This window comes from Poromitra crassiceps (genome assembly GCF_964638095.1).
Source record: "Poromitra crassiceps genome assembly, chromosome: 5".
In the NCBI taxonomy this organism is placed as follows: Eukaryota; Metazoa; Chordata; class Actinopteri; order Beryciformes; family Melamphaidae; genus Poromitra; species Poromitra crassiceps.
The window spans coordinates 22,043,339-22,059,048 of NC_139642.1; the positions used below are offsets into that span (position 1 = coordinate 22,043,339).

The window sequence follows — 15,710 nt, forward strand, 5'->3', positions numbered from 1 at the left end:
GGAAGTCCCGAACTTCCTGGTTCTTCACTGTTTCTGTCTATGGGATTTTTGAATGGGTTTTTGGTGCGATGCTTCAAATAATGTCTGTGGGCAATGCAAGTTTAATCAAACGCGAACCAAGGTTCAGCGGGATAATCTTCACACATGAGGACCACTTTCATGAGTTTTGAAGCGTAACTGCGAGCCCTAGAGGTAAAAAGCTTGTGCTAAGCTAATCCAGAACTACACACAGTGTCGCATAGGCGTCCACGCATTGATTGCGAGAGAAAGAATTTCCGCGTTCACTCGTGATGACGCATAATATCCGCGTCGACATTGTAGTCTCATTTAGCCGTTTGCTAGCTAGCCACCCTTTTAACGGCACATAAAAGCTTCAAAACTCATAAAAGTGGTCTTCATGTGTGAAGATGATGTTACTAAACACTGGTTCGCGTTTGATTAAGCCAGCGTTGCCCAGAGAGATTATTAGAAGCATCGCGCCAAAAACCCATTCAAAACTCCCATAGGCGAAAACTGTGAAGAACCAGGGCTGTTAGCATCGATGATTTCCGGACTCGTTCCTGGAGCTCTCTATAGGGGAAACACTGGCTGAGATGTGTGCCGTCATTGTGTCTACATAATCCTGTGTGTGTGTGTGTGTGTGGGTGTGGTTGTGAAGCTTGGGTAGGAGGAGGTCAACAGATTAATCAGCTTGATCAAGCTGTATCTGCAGCAGTTGGTACCTCTTTCACTCCTACCTTACTTACCTTGCTTCCCTCCAGTGTGACAGATGTTGTGTGCACGGCACGCTCCATGATTTCAGTAGCAGAGCCAGGTAGCAACTACAGGTGCAGGTTGTTGCTGACCAATTACAATGAATTCAGTTCAAAATGTTATTGTTCCATGAGGGAAACTTGGTTCAGTTGTACACAGGGTTTGCGATAGAAACACATTATAAAAAGATATTATACAGTAGAATCAAAATAAAAGCACAAACACAATAAGAACATATGACTTAAAAACACAAAGCACATAACAAATCACAATAGGCTATATATTACAACAGCTCAATATACTGTAGTGTGACAAAAAAATCATCAGTTCAAAATGCAAGTTGTTACACAACATCTACAGCCTGAGCCTATTAGCAAATATGAATAATCTTTAAGACCTAAGCTGTAACTTAAGACCTAATTGTTAATTATATTAAATACTCTCATCTATTTTTGTGTGTAGTTAATTTGATTGACGTCTTATCATTTCAGGTCTCTCAAATAGAACTAGCGTTTATCGCTATTATAGGCTACGTGTAGCCTGGTATTGGACTGTTCACTAGCAGCAGGAAAGTAGCCTGTATGGAGGCGGTAAATCATTGCCAAAGCCTTCAGCACACAGACCTTTTAAGCAGCGGTGTCATCATGACTCATGGCTTAGGTTAGCTTGAGCTTGCTTGTATTGATGTATGTCTAGGTCTTAAGTAACCTTCATTATGACCTGGCCAGAAAGAAGGACATGGAAGCAAACTGACTAGAGAAAGAAGTTAAAGAACTAGAGTGAAAAGGCTATTTTAGCTGGCAACCGCAATGACAACATTCTGGCTTTTAGGTAAACTATAAGTGTGGCTGCCTTAGTTAGTCATACGTTAAGGTACTCACTCAGAAGCAGAAATCTCTGTGTCTCAATATAGACAGCAGGAAGTGTGAAACAGCGCACGTATCTGTCAGTAACACTCATTGGACATGTCTAATGGACAAGCTGGCATTGCTGAAACTAGGTTAATGGCAGATGATGGAAATGGTCTGGGGGTTCTTTGCCAAATTGTTAAAAACAAAAATAATGTTTGCTGTAGGCAAATAACCGTGGAGGCGGCTAACAGGAAAAGCCCCGAGCCCTGATGACGGTCACGCCAGTTAAACATGTCAGGGTGTTTTGCTGTGGCCGTAAGGCATGGAGAGAATGGTTCTGCAAAACAACTATGGCCCCCGTTCAGACTGCAGGCAAATCTGATTTGTTTCTCAAGTTATTATCTTGATTGGTTTCCCAAATCTGATTTGGGAAAGTATCCGCACTGCCACAAATCTGATTTGGGCAAGTGTTCAAGTTGGATCTGTGTGTCCAGACAAGACCTTCGTATATGCATGGGTTACTGTGGTAAACGACATAGGCGTCAGTAAACAACTAGCTGCTGAAGGTGCTTTCCAACGCAGAAGCATGAGAAATGCGCGTCATCTCTCGCCATCCAAACAATTGCGCTCCTGAAAAAGACAGAATTGTTCTCAGTGAGACTCCCCTTGTATAATGTAACTGAGCGAGGCAGGCGCCAGTTTTATATTCCCCTCCCGGGCACACATAGTGCCAAGTATACGCACTGAACACAACTACTTCTGTTTAAACTTTATAATCTTCAAAATGAAAGAATACCCTGTCCTGTACTGTGTAACACTGAACATGCAGAGCCTCCAAACACGAGGCAATTAAATAAATTCCATAAAATGCTTACGTAAATGTAAAAAAAAAAACACCATGGTGCCAAACTCCTCGCCATTTGGCAGTGCAGCAGCTGAAGCCTGGGGAAGACAGTGATTTTATTTTGAAAGTTATGACCAGAAGTGGTGTATTTAACTCCAGCTGACTTGACACTGCTGCCTGTCTGCTCACTCATTATAGGTAATTTTAAATTTCACAAATCAGATTTGGCCTGCCAGTCTGACTCTGAACATGGCCTCTGACTCATGATCTTTTTGACATAGCCCCCTGGCCTAGGAACCTGTCCTTTCTCCGTTTTGCTCTAGCTGTGGTTAAACTCTACTTTAGTTCATGTAACCTGAATGACAACTAGGCCACTCCAATCTCTAATGGAGTTTGCCCTAGCATGCAGGGTGTTTTTCTCTCAAGCTTCTTGCTTGGTTTTAGGCATAATGCCTTGATGTTTTATTTTGATCCCTTTATGTTAACTAACTTTCCATCTATTTAGAATTGGAAGAGGGCCAACATGTTAGATATTTATTTATGGGTCAGTTGTTGGCTAGTTGGTTGCAGTATGTCCAGAAAGCCAATACACAATCACTGTATCTTTAGACACACAAGAGAAGAGAGAGCAAGGTCCAGAATGTCATTTCCCCGTGGAATTTCCCCCAAATGTCACTCAAACCTCTGACAAGCCATTCTTCAATGCTACTTAGTTGTCAGTTAATTGTCAATTATTGACACTACAGTAATGTGAAAATAAGTCTTCATAAATTCCCGCTCCAAATTGTCTGACAAAAACTTTTTTTTTTTAAATGTTATGCCTGGTCTCACCCTCTGTCTCATTCAGCATTCCCTGTGCCTTGGCTTACACAGCGTGACGCTCGTTAGCACGTTGAGCTGCTAGCACTGAACCTGGCTGTGGTGCCGGTGCAGCTCTGTGCAGCGCTTTCCTTTCCTCTAAGCTCAGGCCAGGGTGTGTCTCACTGCATCCGGCCTGTAGAGAGGATATACAGAGTTGGGGCTGTCGTTCTCTGTCCTGTCTGTGGAGGATGTTTGCTTTCAGGCACCGGAGACAAAAACAAGTGTTTCAACAAGTTAAACCAGAGGTTCTTCTCAAATGTTTTTCAGCCAAGGACCCCTTACAAGATAGAAAATATACCGGGGACCCCTTCATTCTGATTTGTGATTTTGGGCTAAGCTTAATTGTTTCCACGGTAACGTGCTTGACTTTTAATTTGATAGGTTTGTTATTAGAATGTAATCCATGAACCATTTTAGATTTAAAGCATAAGCTATTTTCGTTGAACTATGAAGATTTAGCAAAATTTTTTTTTTTTTTTTTTTTTTTTATTACATTACATTTACCACATTGACTGCCAGCCGTTTTTTTTTGCTGTAGGTAGCTTCTGCCAAGCCGTTTTTTGAGGATTCTGGCTCATTTTACAAGAGCCGAGGATTCGTTTCAGCTTGGACTTTGTGAACATACAATATCTCAAAAGTACTAATAGAATGTGTACTTTCTCTGTCTAAAAGAGTTAGTTTGTAGAGTTAGTAGTTATGTAAGCATTAGCAGTTGAATACAGCATGGTTTTAGCGTCAGAAAAAATATTCAGAGATAAACGGCTTTTTGTGAAATTGGATAGAACAGTCACTTTAACCATTCATTTTTGGCTCTCTCTCTCTCTCTCTCCCTCCCCCTCTCGCTCTCTCTCTCTCCCTCCCTCTCGCTCTCCCTCTCTCTCTCTCTCTCTCTCTCTCTCTCTCCCTCCCCCTCGCTCTCCCTCCCTCTCTCTCTCTCTCCCTCCCTCTCGGGAGGGAGACGCACTAGGTTTAATCCTAGTGAGAGGGGGAGAGGGAGAGAGAGAGAGAGAGAGAGAGAGGGAGGGAGAGAGAGAGAGAGCGAGAGAGAGAGAGGGAGAGAGCGAGAGGGAGAGTTGCTTCAACTCCTCCCTCCGTGGGCGTTCTTCTTGGCTGCAGCGCCGTGTAACAAGCACTTTCCTACCTGTGCAAATTCACTTTCTCATACTCTCGACCTCTCAAATAAATTTCTGAATAGAAATTAAATTACTCTAAATTAGAGCGAAAAAGAAACAAAAAAGAATGGGTTGAAAATCCCATTCTAAAAGCCTTTTATGGCTGTTTCCAATTTGGTGCTATTTTGCAAGGCAAAATGGCCTGCTGCTTGTCACCAGCCTCACTGCCCCGCTGCCGCTGTGCCTGGCTGTGCCTGTCTGCGTGGCCGCTCCCCGAGGAAGCCCGGCTGGACTCGCCCGCCTCCCGGAGCCCTGGCCGAGAGCTCCGATGAAGCCCCTGCGACTCTGGTCATATTTACGCTGCGTGCCTCAAAGTGTGCTCCATCCGCAATCCACGATGCAAGTTTGCAATCCCGCACCGCCAGCAATCAACGCGAAAACGAAAGCGCCTCCGCCAATCCATTTTCATGAGAATGGAAATGGATCACACTGCTTTTTGCTTGCCTTCCTACTTCCTTGTCGCCACTTAGTGGGTCGGTGGAATGGGTTGTACACGTTGTACACGTCCAATACTTATATAAGATATGTAAAAGGGTTAGATGCACAACCCCCCGTTAAAAAAAAAAAATCGATGCCAAGGACGTGTTTACACGTTGTTGGCAGTCAACAGCTGGATTCTGAAAACGTGTTTACACGTTGTTGGCAGTGAATGTGTTACATTACGTCATTTCGCAGACGCTTTTGTTTTGTCCAAAGCGACTTACAATATCACAATTTGTCAACAGTCCAGAAAACCACTATGCAATATTTTGATAGACTAGCACCATGTAGGAAGTAGTTTGAGAAGGAATAAGTAACATGTAGCATTTTTTTTTACCTGAAAACTTTTCGTGGACCCCCTGGCAAAGTGCCGCGGACCCCCATTTGAGAACCACTGAGTTAAACTACCCTAAGCACCCCCGCTCAATTGAGACTCATAAGATCTTGTGTCTCGATAAAAACATGAAGTTGAAGTTAAACTTGCCTGTAATCTCAGTTGTTTGCAGTGATTTATAGATTTGTGCATATTAATGTTATTTTTTGGGAAGGATAATTAGTTGGTTTGCATGACATAGCACTCGCTAGCGCTGTTCCTAGTGCCACCACAGGGGGTAAAGCCCCTGGTGAACCACCCTGCCAGATCGTTAGAGTACAGACCACCACCCCAATTCAAAACAAGCTCAGTCAGAGGTAACCTGTAGCCTGTACTACGAAGCTAGTTTAATGCCTTATCCGAGTAAGTTTGAGTTTAAACCTGGTTTAGCCGTACTACAAAGCAAGTTAACTTTCAATCACCATGGCAACTGACGCTGCAAAGCTAACCTGGTCGCGACCAGGTTAGCTTCAGAGGATAAGATCAAAATCCATGACAGACCCATATAATCGGCTCTCTGGAGTCACTCACCGTTCATATAAGATCGCCATATGAAAAATAGATTGCAGTCAACTGAGAATATAACAAGAAAAACATTTGTGGCTCTGTAGGCTACATAATTAAATTAAGCCTACTTACCACTTTATGTCTTAACAGCTCAACTATGCGTGGAGAAATATGATCACTATTAATCACCGCAGCGCATATCATAGGCTAAACGGAGCCTCAAATGGAGTGAGGGTGATATTCTCCTACATGCCAGAAAAGCCTATACATATAATATAGATGGGATAAATATGGGATAGCCCCAATACTAAATATGCAGGCTTCTTGCATGTTTCAGCTGGAACTGTGTCCTGTAGGCTGTATGCCAATATATGAGCAAAAATAGGCTAGTTTTTATCAATGAAAAGTATGCCCGCATCGTCTCAATTCAGTCCAGCAGTTTTCTCTTTTATATTAGGATATCATTATTATAGCCTATATATGAATTATTCGATCAGTGCAACCACACACACATAATGAGTGATAGAGATCATTATTCATTGAGCATGCTTTCTAAATCTATGGTCTAAATAGGCTTACAGATTGTGGAAATTTATAGACTGAGATTACACATTTAATGTACATTTACACTCGCACAAAGCTGTAGGAGACAGAAATCGCTGATCAAAGTAAATCAAATGACTGATGTGAATACAAGCGGCAGCTTTAGACAGTCCTTCCCCCAACTATATCCAACGCGGATTTTCATTCTGCCATAGGTTACATTAAATATCCGCTAAAATCTCTGATCCCACTGTGGCTGCGCTTTTTCATTCAATGAGGAAATGGGTGTGGAAATGGGTGTGGGCGTGGATCAACTCAGCTGTTGATAAAGTGATTGGCTAGCGCACCTCTTTCGCGTGGACGCGCGCCTGTGCACGAGCGAAAAACGTGCGCGTGCACAGGCAGATCCCAGGTCCACTTACACAGTAGAAAACCAGCGTCGTAGTATCAGTTAACTAGATAGCTTTGATCCTGTTCAGTCAAACCAGATCAAAGGGACTTATCGCGGATCTGTTAAACTAGCTTCGTAGTACAGGCTCCTGGTGTGATGTGTTTTACCACCGGCTTATAGTTAATACTGCTGGACTTGTCTGGCACTTGAATTGCTGTCTCTATTAGCAGTGTTTTGTTTAAGTGTTACTCTTGTCAAGAGGTTTTTTAGTTTAGTTTAGTTGTGGCTTTTAATGGGTATGGTAATGCAATGGTTGAAAAATTCTAGATAAATTCTGCTTGGACTTAAATATAACATGGGGGTCGGGCCGGGGGACAAGACTAGAACTAGTCAATTCCACTGCAGCCGTAACATAGGCCAGGCAATTGAGAATTTATCAAGTCGTCTAAAATCGCCGTTGCCAGTCTCCAGATTGAGCTGGCAGGCAGTCAGTCACCTTCACCAAGGTTCACACAGCTGAGCAGCTGTGTGCTCAGGCTTGTCCTGGACACAGAACCAAGGTTCACACAGCTGAGGAGCTGTGTGCTCAGGCTTGTCCTGGACACAGAACCAAGTTTCACACAGCTGAGGAGCTGTGTGCTCAGGCTTGTCTTGGACACAGAACAACTTGTGTTTGTGTTCTAATCTACATGCTGCCACCTACCTGGCCCGCACTCTGCGCCAAAAGCAGGTACCCGCATCCAAGCCTGTGGATTAACGCTGCTTTTAATGAGTATCGTTAGGATTTTATCGATACCGATAAAATGCCTGTCTGTCTGTCTGTCTGTCTGCCTGTCTGTCTGTCTGTCTGTCTGTCTGCCTGCCTGTCTGTCTGTCTGCCTGTCTGTCTGCCTGCCTGCCTGTCTGCCTGCCTGTCTACCTGGAGAGGCAGGCTGGCTGGCAAGCTGCTGATGGCTTGGTGCCACAGAAAACAGCATTCTTCAGCAGGGGCCTTGGAGAGAGAGAGAGAGAGAGAGAGAGAGACAGGCCACAGCCTCCTCAGACAGACGCCTTCTGTACTAATCAGCACCTGGCACCAAGTGGGGGCCACATTTTAAGGAAGTTGAGCTACTGTAGAATAGATAAGACTCGACTTTATGCATGTTGTTTTATGAGTCCTGTGTTGCACAAATTGACTGACTGATTTTAGTTGTGCCCTTCTCTTTTAGATCGTCACATTTTCCCCAAACTTTTTAAATGGAAGAAAACGTGTGCTGTTTCTAACATACTACTGGGTTTGTTATTTTGCTGGCTTGTTATCCAGGAGGGATGCAGGACTACAACTACCTCCATGGAAACTGTCTGGAAATCACCATGGAGCTGAGCTGCTGCAAATACCCTCCTGCCTCCCAGCTCCAAAACGAATGGGATCTGAACAGGGAGTCACTGCTGGCCTACATGGAGAAGGTAGAGGAGCAAATGAGACATCTGCGTTCATTCCTTCATACAATACAGCTTCTGTTCATCAAGGTTGTTTAAAGGGCGAATGCCCATAATCCAAAATAATCTTTTCAGTAAAGATTGTGTTGCACAGGCATAGCTGCCAGCATTGTAGTTGTGTAATACCCATGGCATGCCATCATCCAAGATGTCCCTCGTTTTTACAGTGTTGTCCTCTCCCAGGTCTATGTGTCTATGTGACAGAGGGTTTTACAGTGTTGTCCTCTCCCAGGTCTATGTGTCTATGTGACAGAGGGTTTTACAGTGTTGTCCTCTCCCAGGTCTATATAGGTGTGCGTGTCTATGTGACAGAGGGTTTTACAGTGTTGTCCTCTCCCAGGTCCATATAGGTGTGCGTGTCTGTGTCAGAGGGGTTTACAGTGTTGTCCTCTACCAGGTCCATATAGGTGTGCGTGTCTATGTGACAGAGGGTTTTACAGTGTTGTCCTCTCCCAGGTCCATATAGGTGTGCGTGTCTATGTGACAGAGGGTTTTACAGTGTTGTCCTCTCCCAGGTCCATATAGGTGTGCGTCTCTATGTGACAGAGGGTTTTACAGTGTTGTCCTCTCCCAGGTCCGTATAGGTGTGCGTGTCTATGTGACAGAGGGTTTTACAGTGTTGTCCTCTACCAGGTCCATATAGGTGTGCGTGTCTATGTGACAGAGGGTTTTTACAGTGTTGTCCTCTCCCAGGTCCATATAGGTGTGCGTGTCTATCATGTGACAGAGGGTTTTACAGTGTTGTCCTCTCCCAGGTCCATATAGGTGTGCGTGTCTATCATGTGACAGAGGGTTTTACAGTGTTGTCCTCTCCCAGGTCCATATAGGTGTGCGTGTCTATCATGTGACAGAGGGTTTTACAGTGTTGTCCTCTCCCAGGTCCATATAGGTGTGCGTGTCTATCATGTGACAGAGGGTTTTTACAGTGTTGTCCTCTCCCAGGTCCATATAGGTGTGCGTGGCTATGTGACAGAGGCTGTCAATGGCACTGCTCTCCCCAATGTCAACATTGTGGTGGCGGGCATCAACCACAACCTGACCACAGGCCAGTATGGAGACTACTACCGCCTTCTGCTCCCTGGCGTATACAACATCTCAGCCATCGTGCCAGGGTGAGTAATACTATATAAACTGATGATAAACTTTTTTTTCAAACAACACATTTTTCAAATGATAGTTTACAAACCATTAAAGGACAAAACATAAAAATAGCTAGTCAATAATCAATTAGTCCATAATAAAACAAAAAGAAACAAAAATCTTAGGATTGTTACAGAAAGTGATTTTATAGAAAGGGGTTGCAACTATAGACGGAACTGATTTATTTAGCCTTAGCTCCTTGGGCAGGTTGCTCCATAGTAAAGTATTATGGGCGCTAATGGAGAATGTTTGTCATTCTTTGCCTAGCAGCAAGCACAATAATATTAAGTATGATGAATACTGTAATTAGATTGTGCTTTGCTTTCTGCAAGCACAACAATACTACTACTACTACTACTACTGCTACTACTACCACCACTACTACTACTCCTACTAACGATAAATATAAAAATAATAATAGTAAGAAAATGTAAAAAAATTTATATAAAAAATATTCATCACAATAAAAATGTGTAATTTCCATTGGATTAACGGTAGGCACTGCCCATTTGAGGGGCAACACAAATCAATATACAATTCTCCGAGTAATAACAGCTATGACTCATACAAACGTCTTAAACTGCACAGTAGTAACATGTTAGGATGTTAACCTCTTAACCTGCACAGTAACATGATGTTCCTAACATGTTACTGTGCATTTTAAGAGGGTTAAAGTTATAATCCATAAGATTTTCATCTAAATAACTGTCAGTTAAGTCACTATCTGATAGTGAGTTAACACACAATGGTGATTTGAGCCTATGGGCCCATTGATGGACACCTTTGCATTTTCAGTATTGCAGCATTCATGAACTTTGTGTCTGTGGTGACACAGGGTGGGCGGAGCTAACACGATAGACTCGCTCTGTAGGTTACTGTAGGTTCTTGACAACTCTTGTGTGAAGTAGGATCAGATAAGGGGACATTCCGACCAAAAGCGTTTTTGGAGCTGCCAGCGTCTTTCAGCAATTCATTCTCTATGTAAGGACGCGCTAGACGTGCTCCTCTTTTAATGAACACACCTGGCGTTTAAACGCTGGTGGCGTCTCATCTTTTTGGCGGAGCGCTCTGGGCGTTTTAAAGCTGAAAAAGTTGAACATTAGAGGAAAAGCGCGCTGCTCGTCTTTTCCACTCCTCCTACATTTTCTCCTCCCAGAGGGATCCTCCACCTCGCTGCTGCCAGAATTGGCAATAATCTGGCTTTCATGTTGACAGTGAACAACATCAAACAGACAAAACCAGCTGGCTACCGTCCGTGTGGTCGTTGTGCGCGCGACTGCAGGGGAAAATAAAACGAAGCCAAAAAAAACGCTCTGTGCGCTGTGTTTTGTGCACAATGGAAGCTCTCTCAACATGATTTTCATAGCGTTCTGACTGAAAAAAACACTTTTGGTGTGAATGTCCCCTAACAAGGTACTTTTTACCGGTCTCTGTATTACTGGTGTTTACTACTACTATGGCCGAACAAACTGACTAATCTCACCTGCAATTACCACTCATTGCCATAGGTGTCACCCAAGAGAACAAAACTGAAATCTTATGGATAAAGCCCCCACACATGATCTGCAGTAAAACAGCTCTGTGCCTGCTTTGCCGTTGTTTCCTATGGGGAGAGCAGTGCCTCCCAACTATGCTGCAGCGATACACTTGGCGTCGCGCACCGCTCGAATTTGCCACCTTGCGCTGAGCTCAAAGTTCAAATTGTTTAAAATTTGACCTACTTACCACTGACCTTTCTCTGCTCTACCTCGCGGTGAGAGAAGACAAGATGGCTTATCATGTGGAGGCAGCTTTATAACTTTAAGCATAATGACTGGCAGGAAGAAGTTCAGATAATTCTTGAATAAAATTGTCCTTCAGGTTGGGAGGGCCAAAACTAAAACACACAGCAGAGGGCAAACAAATACTTATATCAAACAAATTGGGCCCTGGGGTGTTGTCTCAATCAATGGGCCAGAGTCTTAATGCCCCAGTCATGTTTGTTCACACGGTCTGCACTAAAATAGCATTATTTTCTTCCTCTTTGGTTACTGGAATGAACAAAACCTTGTTTCACAAGTTCAGTTTTGAGGAACCTCCTGCTAGAGAGGGACCTTTTGTAAACTAGATTGATGATTGATTGTTTGTCATGGCTTCTGTGTCATTTAACTCTGCAACTTCCTGGTTGGTTTTAAGGTGGAATTGGGACGACCCTCAAGAATGCATTTCTTTTGTCCACAGGTACACATCAATGAAGGTCCACGATGTCCAAGTCATGGAAGGTAAAGCCACAGAACTGAACTTCACCCTGGCACCTGTGGTCAGTGAGCCCTCCTCCGGCAGCATCACAGAGCCCGCATCCGCCATGCCACCCGCCACCGCTACACCCGCCCCTGTATCTCCCACCGCCACCGGCCCCCCTAACCCCACCCACGGCAGGGTGGTGCCTCCCGAGGGAAACGAGAGCAGCTCTCCCTGGTCCCCACCGCTTCAGCAGCCCATCCAGCCCCAGGTGTTCCGCCACCACAACTACGCAGACATGGAGCTCTTCTTGCGCAAGTACATCAGCGAGTTCCCCTCCATCGCCCACCGCTACTCCGTTGGCAGCTCGGCGGAAGGCCGGGAGCTCTACGTCATGGTCATCTCCGACAACCCCAAGGTCCACGAGCAAGGTACTGCATGTCCCGGAACTGGGACGTTCTCTAAAGGGATAGTTGCTGTTTTTTCATCTGATCTTTTTTCATCTGATCTTCAGATTAAGCCTGAGTACTGATCAATAAATGAAACTGGATTAGATATTTTTCAAACCATGAACTCCTGTTTTGCCCGACTATAATGTCATTTCACAGTCAAATATATTTTGCCCAGATACGGCAGACTGAATATTTAATGCCAAATAGCTTTAATGTTTGGTTCTAATGGAGAAGACAGGTAGTGAAGATTTTTCAGTGTGAGAAGATTGTACTTGCTAGCACTCTTGTTCAGTTAGCTCAGGGGTTCCCAACCCTTTTTGGCTTGATACCCTACTTTGACGTCACAAAAATCTAGGGACCCCGAGACATTAAACTAGCTAACTGTATGTATGTACGGTATGTATGTATGCATGTACTGTATGTATGCATGTACTGTATGTATGTATGTATGTATGTATGTATATTAGGGCTGGGTCGGTTTGAAAATTTTAAAACCGGTTCGATATTGCCGTCTAAACCGGATCGAACCGGTATACCGATTTTTTTTGTACGGTAATTATTATTTATTTTATTTTTTTTTTTTTTTTAAGCAGGGCTCCCGAGTGTGGCCCATGACTGTCTGTAGTGCAACTTCAGTCCACCTGATAGCGATAATACACCTCTAAGCTGGTATTGTCAACCAGCAATGATACTGAATAAAAAGAAGCAGGACACCTGTGTAACAAACACACCCTGTATTTATTTCTCATAACTATTCAGCTTAACTTTTCTTCAAACATCAACATAATAAACAAAATAAGACTTTTGCCTACTAGTGCAACTTGAGAAGAGGCTAATACGAACAATAGTGCAATCAGAATGGACTGGCAATTTTTTTTTTTTTTTTTTTTTTTTTTTTTAAGGTTTTTTCGGTTCGCACGTGATCAAACCGGTTTGGGCACGTACACCGAACCGAACCGGTAAAACCGGAAATCGACCCCTGCCTAATGTATATGTATATGTATATATGTACGACCCTATTTGAATTCCAGGCGACCCTAAACTTGGGAACCACTGAGTTCGCTCATTAGTTGAATGTCATCACTGAATTTGAATGTGCCATGAAAGACAAGAAATGATCTGAATGGAAATGTGTGCCATCTAGCCCCCTGACACTTTTGTTTTCACTCTGTCCACGTCTCTGTCTCTGTCTCTGTCTCTGTCTCCCTCTCTTTGCACGCCAGGCGAGCCGGAGTTTAAGTATGTGGGCAACATGCACGGCAATGAGGTGGTGGGTCGCGAGTTATTGCTCAACCTCATCGAGTACCTGTGCCGTAACTACGGCACTGATCCTGAGGTCACGCACTTGGTCAACAACACACGCATCCACATCATGCCTTCCATGAACCCTGATGGCTATGAGGTAGCCAGGGAAGGTAAGAGCAAGGGAGGTGAAACACGCACGCGCGTGCGTACACACACACACACACACACACACTCACACACACACACACACACACAGACACACACACACTCACACACACACTCACACACAGACACGATGACGTTCCTACACAGACAACATTCTCGAGAAACATTATCTGCAAAACCGACCATGTGTGAGACCAAATCAGATCTGAACAGACTTCTGACATTATACAAAGAATTGACTGTACATTGGAGACAAAGGAGTTGGAGACATGGAGCGTAGGTGTCTCTTGAGCAGTTATCTCCTCAGAAACACCTGTTTGTCTGCATGCCAGTTTTGTAAAAATAGCCTAACTGCAGGCTCAGTTACAGAATTATCAAATGACAACCAGCCTCAAGAATGGTTCACCTAGCTTGCCAAGTGGACAATAGTGATAACTACATGTAGTAAACAAACACTGACACATTAGGAATCTCATTTCATAATTCACTTGGTGATCAAACAAAACAAAAATACTTCCACCTTAGGTTTATAGCCTCCACGCACCAAACCCCCCCCCCCCCCAAAAGATACATAAATAAATAAATAATAATATTATGAATAATATTAATAATGCTAATAATAATAACAATAATAATAATAATAATGATTTCAACAATTTATTTGTAAGGCATAATTAGAAATTGACTGCAAATACTTAAAATTGAACGTGGTTATTATTGAATTCAAATTTAATTACAATTTTCCAAATTAATTTCTCATTTCAAATGCTGTTGATGTATAAGAGAAAACCTTCCCAAAGCACTTCCTCCTGCTGACGTAAGGGGAAATACACAGGAAGTGGAGCAGAGGCTACATATTTAAGGTGGAACAGGGCAATTACCACACTTTTCTTAATGTATTTTATTACTGTATGACGTATGACTAATATGACTCTGGGATAGACAAACACTATTTCGGGGTTTCCACTGTAGATCGGACATCCCGCCTCTTCCGTCATTGTTTACAGTCCGACGACGTCTGCAGCTATTTACAGTATTATTATTATTATTATTATTATTATTAGCCGAACTGTCATCTGGACCTGCAATCGATCAGCTCCAACTCCATTCTCGCATCAATTAGACTGTAAACAATGGCTGCAGTGCACGGAAGCGGAGGTCTTGACGCAGACGGAAACCCCGACATATCGGCCCGATTCGGCCGTCTGTCCCAGAGTCATATTAGTCGTCAGACTGACTCTGGGTGCCCAGATTGTTGTATTATAGACATTGTTGGTCTAGAATATGTTGAATATATGGTCTTCTTTCCTCACAGGTGATGTAAAGGGCTACAGAGGACGCAACAACAGCAACAATTTTGACCTGAACCGCAACTTCCCAGACCAGTTTACCACCATCAGAGAGCCCAGGCAGCCAGAGACTATAGCTGTGATGAACTGGCTGAAAAAAAAACCCTTCGTCCTGTCAGCCAACCTCCATGGAGGCACGGTCTTACTTTGAGCCTCTAGGACAGTGATACTCAACTTGCGGCCCCCTGTGTGGCCCGCGATGGAATTGCACCTGAACGCAACATGCAAGATACCCGCTGAATAAGTGTCCAAATGTTCATGTCATTCTGGCCAATACTCCACTTCTGTTATAGCATTTCAGTCTGGAATTTGGAATATCTTTCAATAATCTATGATTTAGCTACTAAATTGTCAAATAGTGACGTCTGCTCGCTACCCAGGCACTTATGTATGTACTTGACCTAACTAACTATCCGGTGTGCACAACATTGTCAGACTAAACTCCAGCTGACCTACAAAAAAAACCTATACAAAACCTACAATCCGCTACAGAAAAATGTATATTGTTTTGTTTATTAACTGGCCCCTGGCCTTCTATCATTTCACGAAAGTGGCCCCCGGGCAAAGCAAGTTGAGTATCCCTGCTGTAGGACCTGAAATTCTACTCTTTTCAGTGCTAGGATAAAAGCACTGTTGGTTTTTGTGTTTACCTTTGATTATTGATGCCCTGATAATGCTATTTAGTTGTTAGATTATATTGTTGTTGGGATAAAGTTTTGTTGTTTTGTGTGTTAGTTTAAAGCAATATGTTGATGTCCAGCGGTTATACATAATGATGATAGTTAATTTTGACCACAAATTCATACGCCAAGATAGACATTGAAAGTTATTTGATTAAAGGTGTAATCCTGCCCCCCCCCGCCCCCTCCCTGTCTGCCTTCTCTT

At 43.4% G+C, this 15,710-nt stretch overlaps 1 protein-coding gene across 1 annotated transcript in view; it reads left to right on the forward strand.

Moving 5' to 3' along the window:
• Positions 1-15,710, forward strand: part of cpda (carboxypeptidase D, a) — a 38,050-nt gene that overhangs the window by 4,720 nt on the left and 17,620 nt on the right. Inside the window, exons 3-7 of the mRNA XM_083637823.1 lie at positions 8,079-8,221; positions 9,197-9,366; positions 11,615-12,045; positions 13,290-13,481; positions 14,792-14,959. Coding sequence (XP_083493949.1) covers positions 8,079-8,221; positions 9,197-9,366; positions 11,615-12,045; positions 13,290-13,481; positions 14,792-14,959 — 1,104 coding nt within the window. The remainder of the gene's footprint in view (positions 1-8,078; positions 8,222-9,196; positions 9,367-11,614; positions 12,046-13,289; positions 13,482-14,791; positions 14,960-15,710) is intronic.